General features: G+C 46.3%; 2 protein-coding genes across 2 annotated transcripts; one reads left to right on the top strand and one right to left on the bottom strand.

Annotated features, from left to right (window-relative positions):
- The first annotated feature begins 7,704 nt into the window (after positions 1-7,704).
- On the top strand, positions 7,705-11,013 carry LOC125508661 (putative protein S-acyltransferase 1). The gene is made up of 5 exons (XM_048673424.2): positions 7,705-8,199; positions 8,392-8,577; positions 8,806-9,120; positions 9,632-9,865; positions 10,247-11,013. The coding sequence occupies exons 1-5, from the start codon at positions 8,119-8,121 to the stop codon at positions 10,829-10,831; spliced, it is 1,401 nt and encodes a 466-aa protein (XP_048529381.1). The 5' UTR covers positions 7,705-8,118; the 3' UTR covers positions 10,832-11,013.
- A 208-nt stretch (positions 11,014-11,221) lies between these two features.
- On the bottom strand, positions 11,222-13,809 carry LOC125508662 (complex 1 protein, LYR family protein). Its single transcript, XM_048673426.2, has 2 exons — positions 13,460-13,809; positions 11,222-11,654 (listed from the first exon to the last, which is right to left on the bottom strand). Exons 1-2 carry the CDS (start codon positions 13,658-13,660, stop codon positions 11,541-11,543), a joined length of 315 nt encoding a protein of 104 aa, XP_048529383.1. The 5' UTR covers positions 13,661-13,809; the 3' UTR covers positions 11,222-11,540.
- Positions 13,810-14,367: the final 558 nt, after the last annotated feature.

Here is a 14,367-nt window from a genome sequence, read left to right as displayed (position 1 = left end):
ATGGGAAGATTATTGTGAAGACAAACACCATTTTCACATCTTCCTGTCCAACTTACGTGTAAGTGCTATTATTCATGGTTATTATTTTCCTGTTTTCTGCTGATTGAACACATTAATGATTTACATTACATTGTTGTAATTAGGCGAGGGTCAATCTAGATAGTCATGACGAGCAAAGCTTGCTTGTGCTTTTTAAGGAAGCATTGCAGCAGTATCGGTGTTACCTGAGGAAATCACACTTTGATGGCAAGTCTATAAACGAATTTCTGGCGAAGTCTCCTGTGCTAAATTTAGAAGACATTGAATGGAAAAACCTTATTATGCACTGGTCTCGTTCCCAGGATGAGGTACTGTCTATGAAATCATATGACAATTTGAACTTCTACTTTTCCGCATGTGCCTTACGGATCTTTTTTGCAGGAAATCTGCTCGAAGAAAAATTCCGGTTTGACAAGAACGACAGGATATCACAAATATGTTGCCCGCTGCTTTGCTCTTGTTAGTACCTGTTGTCCTGTATCACTGTACTTGCATACATATCTGGTTCATTATGTGACAGCAGTATGCATGATAGCTTGCTTATCAATTGTTTGCTCCAAATTATATGATCTGTATGAATGGTTACATTAGTGTAGAATATATCCAACGCCAATGTTTTTTAGCTCTGCATTGTTCTTGTAAGTACATGCTGTCCTTTATCAGTGTACTTATAATGACAGGTGGTTGTTCATGTACCATCACTTTGCAGCTTATTTTCCTTTGCCCTCCATTTTCTACACATCAGATCTATATTTACTCTTACCATAAGGTTGGTACTGAAGAAGTTTAGCTGTGCATTGCTCTTGGCTGTACCTTTTGCCTGTATCGCTGCACTTACATCTATAGCTACTTGGTTATGTAGCATCACTCTTCATCTTATTTTAAATATTCTCCATTTTTCGTACATTATCACATCTATATTTACTCTTAACAAAATGTAGAATAAAGGCAATGCTTTTGAAGAAGATTCTGTGGTAAACTTCTTGAATTGCCCCCCCCCATCAGCATGGACAAGGCCTTTATAGAGCCTGTCTTCATCAATAATGTAAGTTTGTCCATCTCAAGCCTTCAAAGTTTGTTGTATATATTTGGTTAGGCATGACTGCAACAGCTGTTTATTTTTGGTGTTTGTATTAAATTGCTTGTTTAAAGTTTATTATGTAGTTCATAAACAAAAGTTTGTCCTTTCTCAATTTAAGTTTTCAGTTGTACAACCAAGTTCCTTCTTCATACATGTAAATTAAACTATACAGAGCAAGTGATCTTCTTTTGCACTGCATGTATGCTTCTGTTCTTCATCCGTAATCCAGTGGTGTGATGAACCTACCCACTACAGCACAATGTCATATTCTGCAATGTCTTAACTATGAAAAATTTCATATCATTCTACTATTATTTAAACCGTCTCTTTATTTGCCAATCTGAAATGGTATAAATTGACAGCACACTAACCATTGATACTTATGAGTTCTTGATCTGTAATCCAGTGGTGTCGTGAAGCTGCCAACTCCTTCACAATGTCATTTCCTGCCATGTCTTGACCTGAACAATACCATATTGTGTTAATGCAATTTTAAACTGTGTCACTTTATTCGTCAGTAAGAAATGTGATGAATTGTCAGCACTAATACTTTTATGTGCAAAACCTGTCATCTGTCTGCTTGTTTATCTTTCAGAGTGAGGAAGATATAAGTGTTGAACAAGCGCGGTCTCATCATCTTACTCAGCTACTTGCGCTACAGCTCCCCAGCAGGGCTAACCTTTCTTGAACTCTATTGAAGTGCTGTCGGTTTTGTATATTATTTTGTCGGCGTGTTTATTTGCACTGGTGGCGATCTTTGATGCCCAGTGTATGTAATCTGTTGTCTACTCGTGCTTTATTATCATAGTGGCGAACTTTGATGCCCAGTGGATGTAATATGCCGTGATTTCTTTATTGTATAGTCTAGTTTTTTTCTTATTCACGATGCTATAGTTATTTTACTGTATATATATCCTGTCTTCGCAGTAAACCGGCCAAACCGTAAAATTACGGTACATAATCGGGCCGTCATGCAATCACGATGTAGGTTGGGCCTAAAACGTGCCGAACAGCTCACGGGCCGGCAACAGCCCGAAATGAACCCCGTCCCATGATTGTGCGAATCAAATCACGGGCTTTTAACAGGCCAAAATTTTCTCGTTCCTTGTTTGGCCCAATCAGATATCGGCTGCGAGCAGGCCGGATGCAAACCGGGCCGTAGTTAGGCCCAACTATATGACGGGCTTTTAACAGGCCGAAATTATTATAGGGACGAAATGTTAAACGGGCCCTTAACAGGCCAAAACTAATATCAGGCTGAATTACTAAGTGGGCCTTTAGCAAGTGGGCCCAAAAGCATAGTGTCCAGTTGACGGGCCGAATCTAATATGGGCCATAATTGAGCCCAAAGCCTCTTAAAGGGTCGGACCTGATCTGGGTCGTAATTTGGCCCAGAACGTGGTAGGCTTTTAACGGGCCGGATCTCATATGGTCCACTATTAGGCCTGGAGCGTGGCAGGCCATTAATGGACCGGATCAAATATGGGCCGGCATTTGGCCCAAAACATGGCAGCCAGTTAATGGGCCGGCCTACTAGGGTCCTCAAAATCTTGTGGGCCTACAGCTGGGCCGGCCCATTAATGTCGGCAAAATCTCGTGGGCCTTTAGCTGGGCCGACCCATTATGATCCGCAAGAATCTTGTGGGCCTTTACCTGGGCCGGCCCATTATGGCACATAAAAATCTTGTGGGCCTTTACCTGGGCCAGCCCATTATGGCCCGCAAAATCTTGTGGGCCTTTAGCTGGGCCAACCCATTATGGTTCGCAAAATCTCGTGGGCCTTTAGCTGGGCCGGCCCATTATGGTCCGCAAAATCTTGTGGGCCTTCAGTTGGGCCGGCCCATTTAAATTTGATGGGCCGGTCCACGTGTCAACATATCATAGGCGCGTCTCGCCCATTGGATGAGTGACACCTATGCCAACGCGGACCTGACACGTGTCTCCTCCAGCAAATGATGATTTTACACGTGGAAAATCCCCATTGGTTGGGGCTGTTAACGGGTTATCAAATCCAAAACCCGACCCGATAGCTTAATGGTGTTCCGTTACGGTGGATGCCACGTGTCGGTCACCCTTGACGAAAGCACTTATGTGACGCGCGATTTATCGTCATGGAAGTGGACACTTCCGTGATGATAATTTTGGTAATGTCATGGAACACTTCTACGACAGCATAGGTATGACTATCTTGATTCTGTCATAAAATCGTCATGGATGTACATGCATGACAAAAAATGCGACCTACTGTGACAAACACGTATCATCATGGAAGTGTATTTTTTTGTAGTGTCTCCGCGAGCTCCCAATACACTAACAGTTTGGATATGTGATCTGAGTAGGCCTCTGGCCTTTTCACACTAACCACCACGCGGGAATAATTATGGGCACTTGGCATCATACGATTCTTTCGGAAGCTCACAAACGTCGGCAGTTGAGCGGTGCGCGCTTGGTTGGACAGTAACCGCCTGCGCTTGTATAAGGAGGTGGGTCTGCTCCAGGCCGCGTTCGCAACGTGCAGGAGTGCTTAGGACGATAGGCCCATGACCCCTTCGCACTTAGGATTTAAACTGGCATGCTGGCCTCTCTGTTGAGCCTAGGTAGGACTACGATGTGTCGATCAGCCGAGTGTTGGAAATATGCCCTAGAGGCAATAATAAATTGATTATTATTATATTTCCTTATTCATGATAATCGTTTATTATTCATGCTAGAATTGTATTGATGGGAAACTCAAATACATGTGTGGATACATAGACAACACCATGTCCCTAGTAAGCCTCTAGTTGACTAGCTCGTTGATCAATAGATGGTCACGGTTTCCTGACCATGGACATTGGATGTCATTGATAACAGGATCACATCATTAGGAGAATGATGTGATGGACAAGACCCAATCCTAAGCCTAGCACAAGATCATGTAGTTCGTATGCTAAAGCTTTTCTAATGTCAAGTATCATTTCCTTAGACCATGAGATTGTGCAACTCCCGGATACCGTAGGAGTGCTTTGGGTGTGCCAAACGTCACAACGTAACTGGGTGGCTATAAAGGTACATTACAGGTATCTCCGAAAGTGTCTGTTGGGTTGGCACGAATCGAGACTGGGATTTGTCACTCCGTGTAAACGGAGAGGTATCTCTGGGCCCACTCGGTAGGACATCATCATAATGTGCACAATGTGATCAAGGAGTTGATCACGGGATGATGTGTTATGAAACGAGTAAAAAGACTTGCCGGTAACGAGATTGAACAAGGTATTGGGATACCGATGATCGAATCTCGGGCAAGTATCGTACCGCTAGACAAAGGGAATTGTATACGAGATTGATTAAGTCCTTGACATCGTGGTTCATCCGATGAGATCATCGTGAAACATGTGGGAGCCAACATGGGTATCCAGATCCCGCTGATGGTTATTGACCGGAGAGTCATCTCGGTCATGTCTGCATGGTTCCCGAACCCGTAGGGTCTACACACTTAAGGTTCGGTGACGCTAGGGTTATAGAGATATTAGTATGCGGTAACCCGAAAGTTGTTTGGAGTCCCGGATGAGATCCCGGACGTCACGAGGAGTTCCGGAATGGTCCGGAGGTAAAGAATTATATATAGGAAGTGCTATTTCGGCCATCGGGACAAGTTTCGGGGTCACCGGTATTGTACCGGGACCACCGGAAGGGTCCAGGGGGTCCACCGGGTGGGGCCACCTGCCCCGGGGGGGCACATGGGCTGTAGGGGGTGCGCCTTGGCCTATATGGGCCAAGGGCACCAGCCCCAAGATGCCCATGCGCCAAGAATCAAGGGAAAGGAAGAGTCCTAAAAGGGGAAGGCACCTCCGAGGTGCCTTGGGGAGGTGGGACTCCTCCCTGGCCGCACCCTTCCTTGGAGGAAGGGCCAAGGCTGCGCCTCCCCCCTCTCCCTTGGCCCTATATATAGTGGGGGGAAGGGAGGGCAACCATACCTAAGCCCTGGCGCCTCCCTCTCCCTCCCATGACACATCTCCCTCCTCCTGCAGCGCTTGGCGAAGCCCTGTTGGAATCTCGCTACTTCCACCACCACGCCGTCGTGCTGCTAGATCTCCATCAACCTCTCCTTCCCCCTTGCTGGATCAAGAAGGAGGAGACATCGCTGCTCCGTACGTGTATTGAACGCGGAGGTGTCGTCCGTTCGGCGCTAGGATCATCGGTGATTTGGATCACGACGAGTACGACTCCATCAACCCCGTTCTCTTGAACGCTTCCGCGCGCGATCTACAAGGGTATGTAGATCCACTCCTCCCTCGTAGCTAGATGACTCCATAGATTGATCTTGGTGACACGTAGGAAAATTTTGAATTATTGCTACGTTACCCAACATCGAGGCCGGACATGACCCGAAAAGTGTGTCCGACCAGAGTTAATTGAGCGTGTTGGGTAAGTTGGTGCACCCCTGCAGGGAAGTAATCTATTTGAATAGCCGTGTCCACGATAACGGAAGCTCGGAGTTGTATCCCGATCTACTACAACTAGAACTGGATACTTGTGACAATAAATGGATATGATAGCTCCAGGATTGCTTTCTCGCAGGGAGTTGAGGAAGGATTTCTGGGCGTTGCTATTATATACTTGTTACTATATGATATGTTACGCTACTCTCTTCTGTTGTTGCAAGATGCTGCAAGATGCTAGTCTTCGATAGGCTAGGCCTTCCCCTCTATTCTGGCAATTCTGCAGTATAGTCCACAGATACATCCCCTTTTCTTTGATACCGATGCATACTTAGCTTAGATCTGATGTAAGTCTTGCGAGTACTTTGGATGAGTACTCACTGTTGCTTTGCTACCTTTTCCCCTTTTACCCGATTGCTGCGATCAAATGACGGAGCCTAGGAGCCACTTGATCCCGTCGATGACTACTACTACACCGACAACGCCTACTACTATGTGGAGACCGACGACCAGGAGTAGATAGGAGGCTCCCAGGCAGGAGGCCCGCGCCTTTTCGATCTAGATGTCGTTGTTTTGCTAGCCTTCTTACGAAAAACTTGTTTAATTATGTCTGTACTTAGATATTGTTACTTTCGCTGATTTATGTATTCGAGCCTTCGTGGCCCTGACTTGTAATATAAAGCTTTATGTTTGAATTTGTGTCTAGAGTTGTGTTGTGATATCTTTCCTTGAGTCTCTAATCTTGATCGTGCGTATTTACGTGTATGACTAGTGCACAATTGAGTCGGGGGTGTCACAGAAATCTCCCCCACACGGCAGCATATCTCTTCATATCCCCACTAATGCCACTTAAAGCGCAGGAGGGGGAGGGGAGGGGGAGAGGGGGGTTGAGGAGTGGTTGTTAATGCAGCACGGATCGAGGCGCAAGCCGCAATATTGATGGTACGTGCTCCGAGTGGGGCCCCAATCCCACATGTCATGTTGAGCAACGGTCAAACCTGACAGGTGGCATGGTTCGACCAGGTGGGGAGTCTTGTCCGGTCTAGGCTCGTGAAATTCAAATGTGTTGTGCAGGAATTCGGCTCGCGGAGGCCACCAACGCGGGGAGCTCTCTTGCATCGGCTGGTCATCTTCATCAACAAATTAAAACCAGAGTGGTTCGTGGACTCCGGCAGTAGGCCGACCGTTGGAGCTCGGCGACAAGTGTTCACTTTCAGGGGAGGAAGACTCTGGAAGCCTTGCCATTCAATACAAGGCGGAGCCATGGAGGACTCCCCTCTACAAACATAGCCGACTCGGTTCTTGTAACCCTAGGGGCTTTGGCATCTTGTATAAGTCGAGGTCGAGCTAGTCGATAGACAAATCAAAATCTCTAGGTAATACCTATACTTTGTACACCCCAACCGCAATATATACACAACCAAGAGTGGGGTTTTGCCATGTGAGGAAGGCCTGACCCTGGGTAAATATTGTCTCGTGTTTCCCCTCTAATCTTCTCACCTCGTCGAGACACCATACCATCAGAATCTACTCTTACGGATGGTGCATTTTCCACCCGCGAAGGGAGATTTTCAGTTTCCCCGGTGATGCAATGGAACAACTTCTATTTCATGGAACTTCCAGTTCCTAAGTTTTTGTATTCATCATCGGTTTTTAGAATTCCACAAATCCAATAAAAATCCTCCAAAAAGAAGGAAATGGAAAGAAACTACAAAAACGTAAACAATTGACAACGTTTGTGCTTATTTCACAACAACGCTGCTTACTTCAAAAAAATGTCCATACCCGTCCATGAGGCTGGTCATAGTGGGGAGTAACTTATACTAGTGTCATGCATATGACACTAGTCTAAGTTACTACATCCATAGTGCAAAGTATCTTAGTAGTAGTGTCATACATTGTTTTATTTATTGTCTTATAGACTCAATTTACCTCGAGAAGCGCTATGTTACAGTAACATATTATGGTACTCCAAACACCTCTCTCCTCATTAAATACTTGCCACATAAGCAAAATTGTCTTGGGATGTGTTAAGTTACTACTTAAGTTACCCTGCTATGGCTAGCCTGATGTTTCTAGAATCCAACATGCGGGCCCTGCGGGTCGGCTTAATGTGTATAAGCTGTGTGTTGCTGAACAAATGATCTCCGGGCATATACTACCGTTTATCGTAGCCGTTGCGTGGCTTAGCGAGCATAATTTCAAGTGCGTGGGAAAAGGAAAAAAAGACAAGTGTACACATCAAGGCCGATCGGGATCGCCGCCCTGTCCTTTGTCTGCGCCTAACCAACCGGACGAGCAAACAAACAAACTTCTCCCTCGCTTTCCTCTACGCTCCAAAGTCCAAACTTTGTCCTGCCTGCAACCACGCCTTAAACAACAGCAAAAGTACGCCAGCGTAGCAGCGGCGTGCGGCCATCCCAACGACGGCGGCCTCAATGTCATCGCCATCGTCCCCACCGCCGCCGCCTCGCTCGGCAGCATCGCCCGTCCTGTCGACTAGAGCCAGGCACACACAGAAAAATTCCAGTCTTCCCCATGCTTGAGGACTGAAGCAGCAGCGAGAGGAGGGACAAGATGATGGTGCCGTCGGAGGCCGAGCCGTCGTCGTCCCCGCCGCAACCCAAGCGGCTCTACCAGAGCTGGAAAGGGAACAACGTACGTACATGCTTGCTCGACTCCCCTCTTCGCCTTCTTCTCCGTGCCGTGGTCAGAGAGCTTTGGCGCGCCATGGGAGCCGTGCAGCTAAATCAGGGATTCATGAAAGCTGCAGGTTTCGTGCCCCAGGTTTTTCACCTGTGTGAGGGAGCAGAGTGTACTCACCACACATCATTCTTCGCTTCTCTGCAGGTATTCCTGTGCGGCGGACGGCTTATACTCGGGCCGGACGCAGCCTCCCTGCTGCTGTCATCGTTCCTCGTCGCCGGCCCAGCCATCGTCTTCTGCTACCAGATGCAGTCCAAGTTCTTCCGCTCCAACGGGCAACCACACATGCACCGGGCTGCGCTACTGATTGTTATCATCACAACACTAGTGGTTAGTCTTCATCTTGCTGTCTGCATACCTTCCCTGGCACCTTCTTCATCAGCTCTACCATCATACCCGCAATAAACAGAATGGCCGGAGTCAACAGCGACTCCAGCCTTCAGACCTGAGGCTGAAACCAACAGGGCGGGGGTTTCAAACTTACGATTCCAGTTGCCAGTATGCATACCAGGTGCAACACTGTAGGACCCTTATGATGTTCGCCAAAAAAAATTGCAGGACCTGTTCTTCCTGTTCATGACATCGGCCAGGGACCCAGGAATAGTGCCACGGAACACAAGAGCCCCGCCGCCTGAAGCTGATGAACGGAACCTCCCTGCCACGCCATCTATGGAGTGGAGCGTCGGAGGCACCCCACGGATGAGGTTTCGCCGGACCAAGGATGTCAACGTGAATGGCTTCACGGTGAAGCTCAAGTTTTGCGAGACCTGCCTCAGGTACCGCCCGCCACGATCCTCGCACTGCTCCATCTGCAACAACTGCGTCCAGAAGTTTGATCACCACTGCCCATGGGTTGGCCAGTGCATTGGACTCGTAAGTACACATGGTTATTGCTCATTCCCTACCATTAGTCATATAGAATATCATTATGATAAGCATCTAGCAGAGCAAAAAAAAACTAACCTTTCTTGATTGAACTTTATCTTCAGTAAGAGCCAGGAAGAGAAAAGGTCAAACAATCTTTCCGAGTAAAAGTCTAGACCTAGCCTAACTCCCTTTAATCACCTCTTAGTTTTCTTTCAGTGCAAAGTTAAGGTATATCTAAAGCTATGTAGTTTACAAAAGATATTTACATTTGGGCTTGTAACAGTACTACAGAACTTTTCTTAACCAATTAAGTTGAATGAGAACATACAGCTAGTGGCAGCAAGTCGTTAGTGTATTCCATTATCTGACTAGATTTGCAGGTAAGGTTACCGAACAAGCAAACTGATTTGTGAACTAAGTCCTGAACTATACCTAACCTATATCCCACTAGTTGACTTTCAAGGCCTCAATTGCAGTTGGCCCATCATAATCACAACGTTTTTTATTTGCCTTGCAGAGAAACTATCGCTACTTCTTTCTATTCATCGCCACATCGACATTCCTGTGCATATCCGTCTTAATCTTTTCATGGTTGAATGTCCACGGCGAAATGCAAGACAACGGCGGCTCTATCTGGAAGGCCTTGCGCAAGGAAGTCTACTCTTTTGTGCTAATCATCTATACTTCAATTGTTGTATGGTTCGTCGGTGGCCTAACAGTATTGCATCTCTATCTGATCAGTACTAATCAGGTAAAATTTAGGTCATTTTGCTACAATTTTAGATAATTGTTGTAGTTTCTAGTCCTTCTAACTGTAACTGGAGTAATGCACTTGAGTACACTACACAATACTCATAGGTGTAATCTCTTGAACTAGCTGCTCCATATACCATGATGCAGGGACAGGAAAATGTGAGTTTCCTGCCTTGGTTGATTAAGTAGAAACAGCGTGAAAATGTGAGTTTCCTGCCCTGGTGAAAAAGTGGGGCAGAGCCGTACCCACCGTATAAGGACGTGAGTGGATTGTTTGTGATGTCTAGTTGTGTAGGAGTTAATTGCAATGCATATTACTGTTGTATTTTATGTTAATATGCTTGCATAATTTTACTGATGTCAACTACAACTTCTGCAGACAACATACGAAAACTTCAGATACAATTATGACAAGAAGGATAACCCTTACCGAAAGAGCATTACAAAAAACTTTGCCGAAGTGTTCTTCACCAAGATCCCTCCTCCACTGAACGACTTTCGATCACATGTAGGTGAGGGTGCACTGGAAGCTGGGTTCTACACTCCATATATTGGGTTGGACGTGACCAATACAAGGGAAAAGATTGATACAGATATGCGAGAGAAAGAAGTACTCGTAGGGGGGATACAGATTCCAACAGTATTGCAGAATATAGACTATGGTTCCTTTGAAGATGGTTTTTATGACAAGAACAGGAACAATGGCAACAAAACAGTGGCTTTTGCTCCAGCTTGGGCACAAAAAGGAAGTGAAGATGCTGGAACATCTGCAGCAGCTACCACAGCATGCAAGGAAGAAACTAGTGAGGACGATGCTAAGGAAATTACTAATTCAAATACAAGTTCCGCACGGACATCTACAGAAGCCAACACGATATCTGAGGATGAAATAGTTCAGGACGATGCTAAAGAAAGTAACACCCCAGATAGAAGTCCCGCCCAGTCCTTGAAAGACATGAGCTGATAAGTATCGCTCATATATGTTTAGGAATTTGTCTATAGATATGGCCACTGTGAGTTGGCATCATTCTTTACAATGTATAGAAAAGGCAAAGTGCAAGACTATTCAATTACGTCAGCAAAAGATTTAAGGAGTGTAATGAACCGAAGTATTATCAACATTGTTTGTACATTTTTACATTATTAGATGTTCCTAACTCTAAGGCATGTTGACCTTGCATGACAAAAGTTGACATAGCAAGAGAAGAGTTTGAATAGTTCTATTGATGAACTCAAGCAGGTCAGATGATATAATGAAGTGCTCCCCCCACAAAGAAATATAAGAGCATTTAGATCACTAGTGATCTAAACACTCTTATATTTCTTTACAGAGGGAGTACTTCACAAAAATAAATAACAGAAATATATATAATTTAAGGGTAAACAGAAAGGAGCAACCTACCATACAACAATTCAGATTTGTGCAAATTACAACACGAACATGATGGATGCACATAACTTATCTTCAAGAGTACAGCTGAATTTGTAATTTAAGGGTAAGCAGACGCCATGGAACAAGGTAGTACAAAGCATCAAGAGAATCAATGCCACTGGTCGTTATTGGGGAGAGTACAGCTGCTTACAGCTATAGCACGCTAAACTATCCAGAACAACTGGAAATTTGTAACTCAAGCAAAGTTGCCCAAAAGCAGTACCACGGGTCGCCCAAGCTCTCAAGGCTGGTAGACATCTGGAAGCTGAAGGCCTACACTGGCAGCAGATTTGTTCAATATCTTCTTCATTTCATCAGATCGATCCACAGCTATATTGTATGAGAATAGCAGTTCCTGGACGATCAAGCATATTTTGCAGTTAGTGGAATACACGGTGCATGAAAAGCCAAGGGTGCTATGACCACTATTACAAGGATGTGATCATGTGAATGACTTGTTCAATCTAAAATAGGTTCTGTTATGGAAATCAGTAATAAAGCGAGCATATTCTGGTATTATAATAGTATCATTTACTTATAACGCAAATTCTATTAGTTAGATATCACCATTCAAACTAGACTGCCAGAGCAATATCGCTCTAAAATGGTGATCTAACGAGGTTGCATCATGGAATTTAGGAATTAGATAAGCTTTGTTGTCTATTCTAATACACTTCGGACGCTAAACTTTTTTGTTGCATGGGCAAAACAATTAGCACATATGAAAAGTATAGAAAGACAGGTCGATCAGCTAAATGCAAATCCAAAATATCTCAGTCTCGACCGCGTGGGCGGTGAGTCGCCGGCAGCAGGCATGGCGGCGGCATCTTCCGGCAGACAGCGGCCACTGGTGGTGGCTGGCTAGAGTCTCGACCGCAGGGCGGTGAGTCGCCAGCAGGAGCTGGTCACGGCGCGGTTCCCCTGCGTCAGATCTGGAGGTGCGTGCTCCCCCCTCTGCAACTTCTCTCCCGCCGCACTTGGCGGCTTGCGATCTCGACTATCCGCCTTGGTGCATCGGGGACCGAGGGAAACTCTGGTCGGCCCGTCTGTCCCGGCGGTGGCGACGGCCTTGGTCGCCGTTTTCCTCCATGGAGGCACCGTTGAGGTCCCCTCTCCCCACCCCGACCCCACGCCTGGGTGAAAGCCCAAAATCCTCTCGAATTGGGCGGCGGTGGCGCCATGTGCGCCGTGCCCTTTTTGGAGGCGTTGCCTGGGGTGTTCGGGTGCTCGGAAAATAGGAGTTGCAGGTGGAGGGGTTGAGTACTCTGGCTTCGAGTTGGTGTGGAGGAGCTGAGTGGCGAAGGTGTCTGCATGTTTTTAAATAGTGCTCCCCGATGGCGGCTCGTGTCGCCCAATTCCGGTGGTGTGGCGCCCTCAATCCGGGCGGAAGAGGATGGGTTCCCCTTTTCTGGCGGTGGCGGCATGGTGGAAGCCATAGGCACCCGACCTTCAGTTGTGGCCCGACTCAGCCGGCTGCCTTGCTCGCTCTTGCTGATCTTCGTTCTTCTCAGTGATGGCTGCCTCGTTTGATGGCGAGCGCTCCTGGAAGCTCTCCAGCTCCTCTTGGTTGTTCTTAGACAGTGGCGGTGCGGCTAGCAAGGTGTGCTAGATTAAGGGTGGTCGATCTGTGGCTGCGTCAAGGATGGCATCCTGCTAGCTCTCGGGCTCATGGCGCCTTTCGAGCCAAGGCGAGGGGATAGGGTTCCCCTTCAGAATAGAGAAGGAAGATGTTGTGTTCCTCTAGTCGCACAATCTGTTGTCCGGCTGTGATGGTTGGCTGTTCCAAGCTTTGCCGCATCTGCCATTTCTTCTTTGGTGCAATTGTGAGGAGTGCATCTGCATTCAAGCTTTGTTCTTTCTATTCCCTACCCTAGGATGCTTGTAGTGGATCATGTTGTTGTTAGCTTTCCAGTTTGCCCCATTGTATCAGTTTAGCCGATTTGGTTTGTACTTGTAAGAGTGTTGTAATTCCTGGCCGGTTGATGGCTTTGTTAATTCAAAGCCGGGCTCATTTAGAGTCTTTCATCTAAAATAACCCAGTCCCAAATTAGCCACAACAGTAAACTCCCACGAACTACCGGTCTTCATTAGCATTTCGTCGAACACAAGTAAGCACACCTTTCTAACCGGAAGTAACAACAGAAAAAAAAATGGTCCTACCTTCTGGTGTTGGATGCTGGTGAGATGGTACGCGTAGTCCCCGGCGAGCCGCAGTCTCGCTCTGGCGTCGGCCTCCGTGCCGGCCGGGCTGCGGAACTCGGCGGCCACGAACTCGCGGAAGTGCTTCTTATCGGCGCTCCCGCCGACGTGCTTCTGCACTGCCTTCATGACCCTCCGGTACACGGCTGCGGTGCCCGCCATCGGTTCGTCTCGCTCAAAGCTGGCACGACGCGGCGGCGGCGACTGCGATGCGGGACGGCTGCGGGCCTGCGGCGGCGACGATCTGCTGCCCCTCGCTCTCCCTGATTCCTGTTCGGCTAGGCGGCCGTTTGATCAGAGCATTTGCGGCCCAGATCGAACGAGGAAATGACCCATGGCGTTTTGTCGAAACACCCTCGTAGTTACTCTGAATAATCATTTGGACCCAAGCTTACTTCGGTCGATTTGAGATTTCTTTTTCGAAACGGCGATAAAAGATTTGTCTAGCTCAATGGAGGCCTAATTTAAAAACTTCAAAATGCAAATCTGAAAAATTATACACATATACCTAATAAATACATAATGTACATGAGTGGAGAGCCCCACAAAAGAGACAAATCTGAGGCTTTTTAGTATATATATTGTTCATTTTCAAAGTCCATGATTTTTTTGTGCAACCGCAGTTCAAGATATTTCATCTTAAAAAATATCACACATACACATTACATCCTTGCATACATGTGTATTTCTTTTCAAAAAAAATTGAAACTAAAAATTTATAAATTTGAAATTTTCAAAATAAAATCCTCCATGGAGCTCGGTCTCCAAAATGGCCTACTCATATCTATACCAATAGCGTTGATCCAATTAATTGCGACCATTAAACCAGGTTAATCCAACAAACCAGACTGCTCCAATGTCAAGTGCTC

The sequence above is a fragment of the Triticum urartu genome, chromosome 5A (assembly GCF_056163025.1).
Source record: "Triticum urartu cultivar PI428250 chromosome 5A, HENAU_Tu73, whole genome shotgun sequence".
Taxonomy (NCBI): Eukaryota; Viridiplantae; Streptophyta; class Magnoliopsida; order Poales; family Poaceae; genus Triticum; species Triticum urartu.
The sequence above is the reverse complement of the archived record's forward strand: the minus strand, read 5'-3'. Positions and strand labels throughout refer to the sequence as shown.

Bases quoted from the DNA above. Each gene is read 5' to 3' on its own strand.
- LOC125508661 (XM_048673424.2), top strand. From the start codon at position 8,119: ATGATGGTGCCGTCGGAGGCCGAGCCGTCGTCGTCCCCGCCGCAACCC. The intron at 8,200-8,391 runs GTACGTACATGC...GCTTCTCTGCAG, and splicing joins AGAGCTGGAAAGGGAACAAC to GTATTCCTGTGCGGCGGACG. The intron at 9,121-9,631 runs GTAAGTACACAT...TTTGCCTTGCAG, and splicing joins TTGGCCAGTGCATTGGACTC to AGAAACTATCGCTACTTCTT.
- LOC125508662 (XM_048673426.2), bottom strand. From the start codon at position 13,660: ATGGCGGGCACCGCAGCCGTGTACCGGAGGGTCATGAAGGCAGTGCAG. The intron at 11,655-13,459 runs GTAGGACCATTT...TTGATCGTCCAG, and splicing joins CCAGCATCCAACACCAGAAG to GAACTGCTATTCTCATACAA.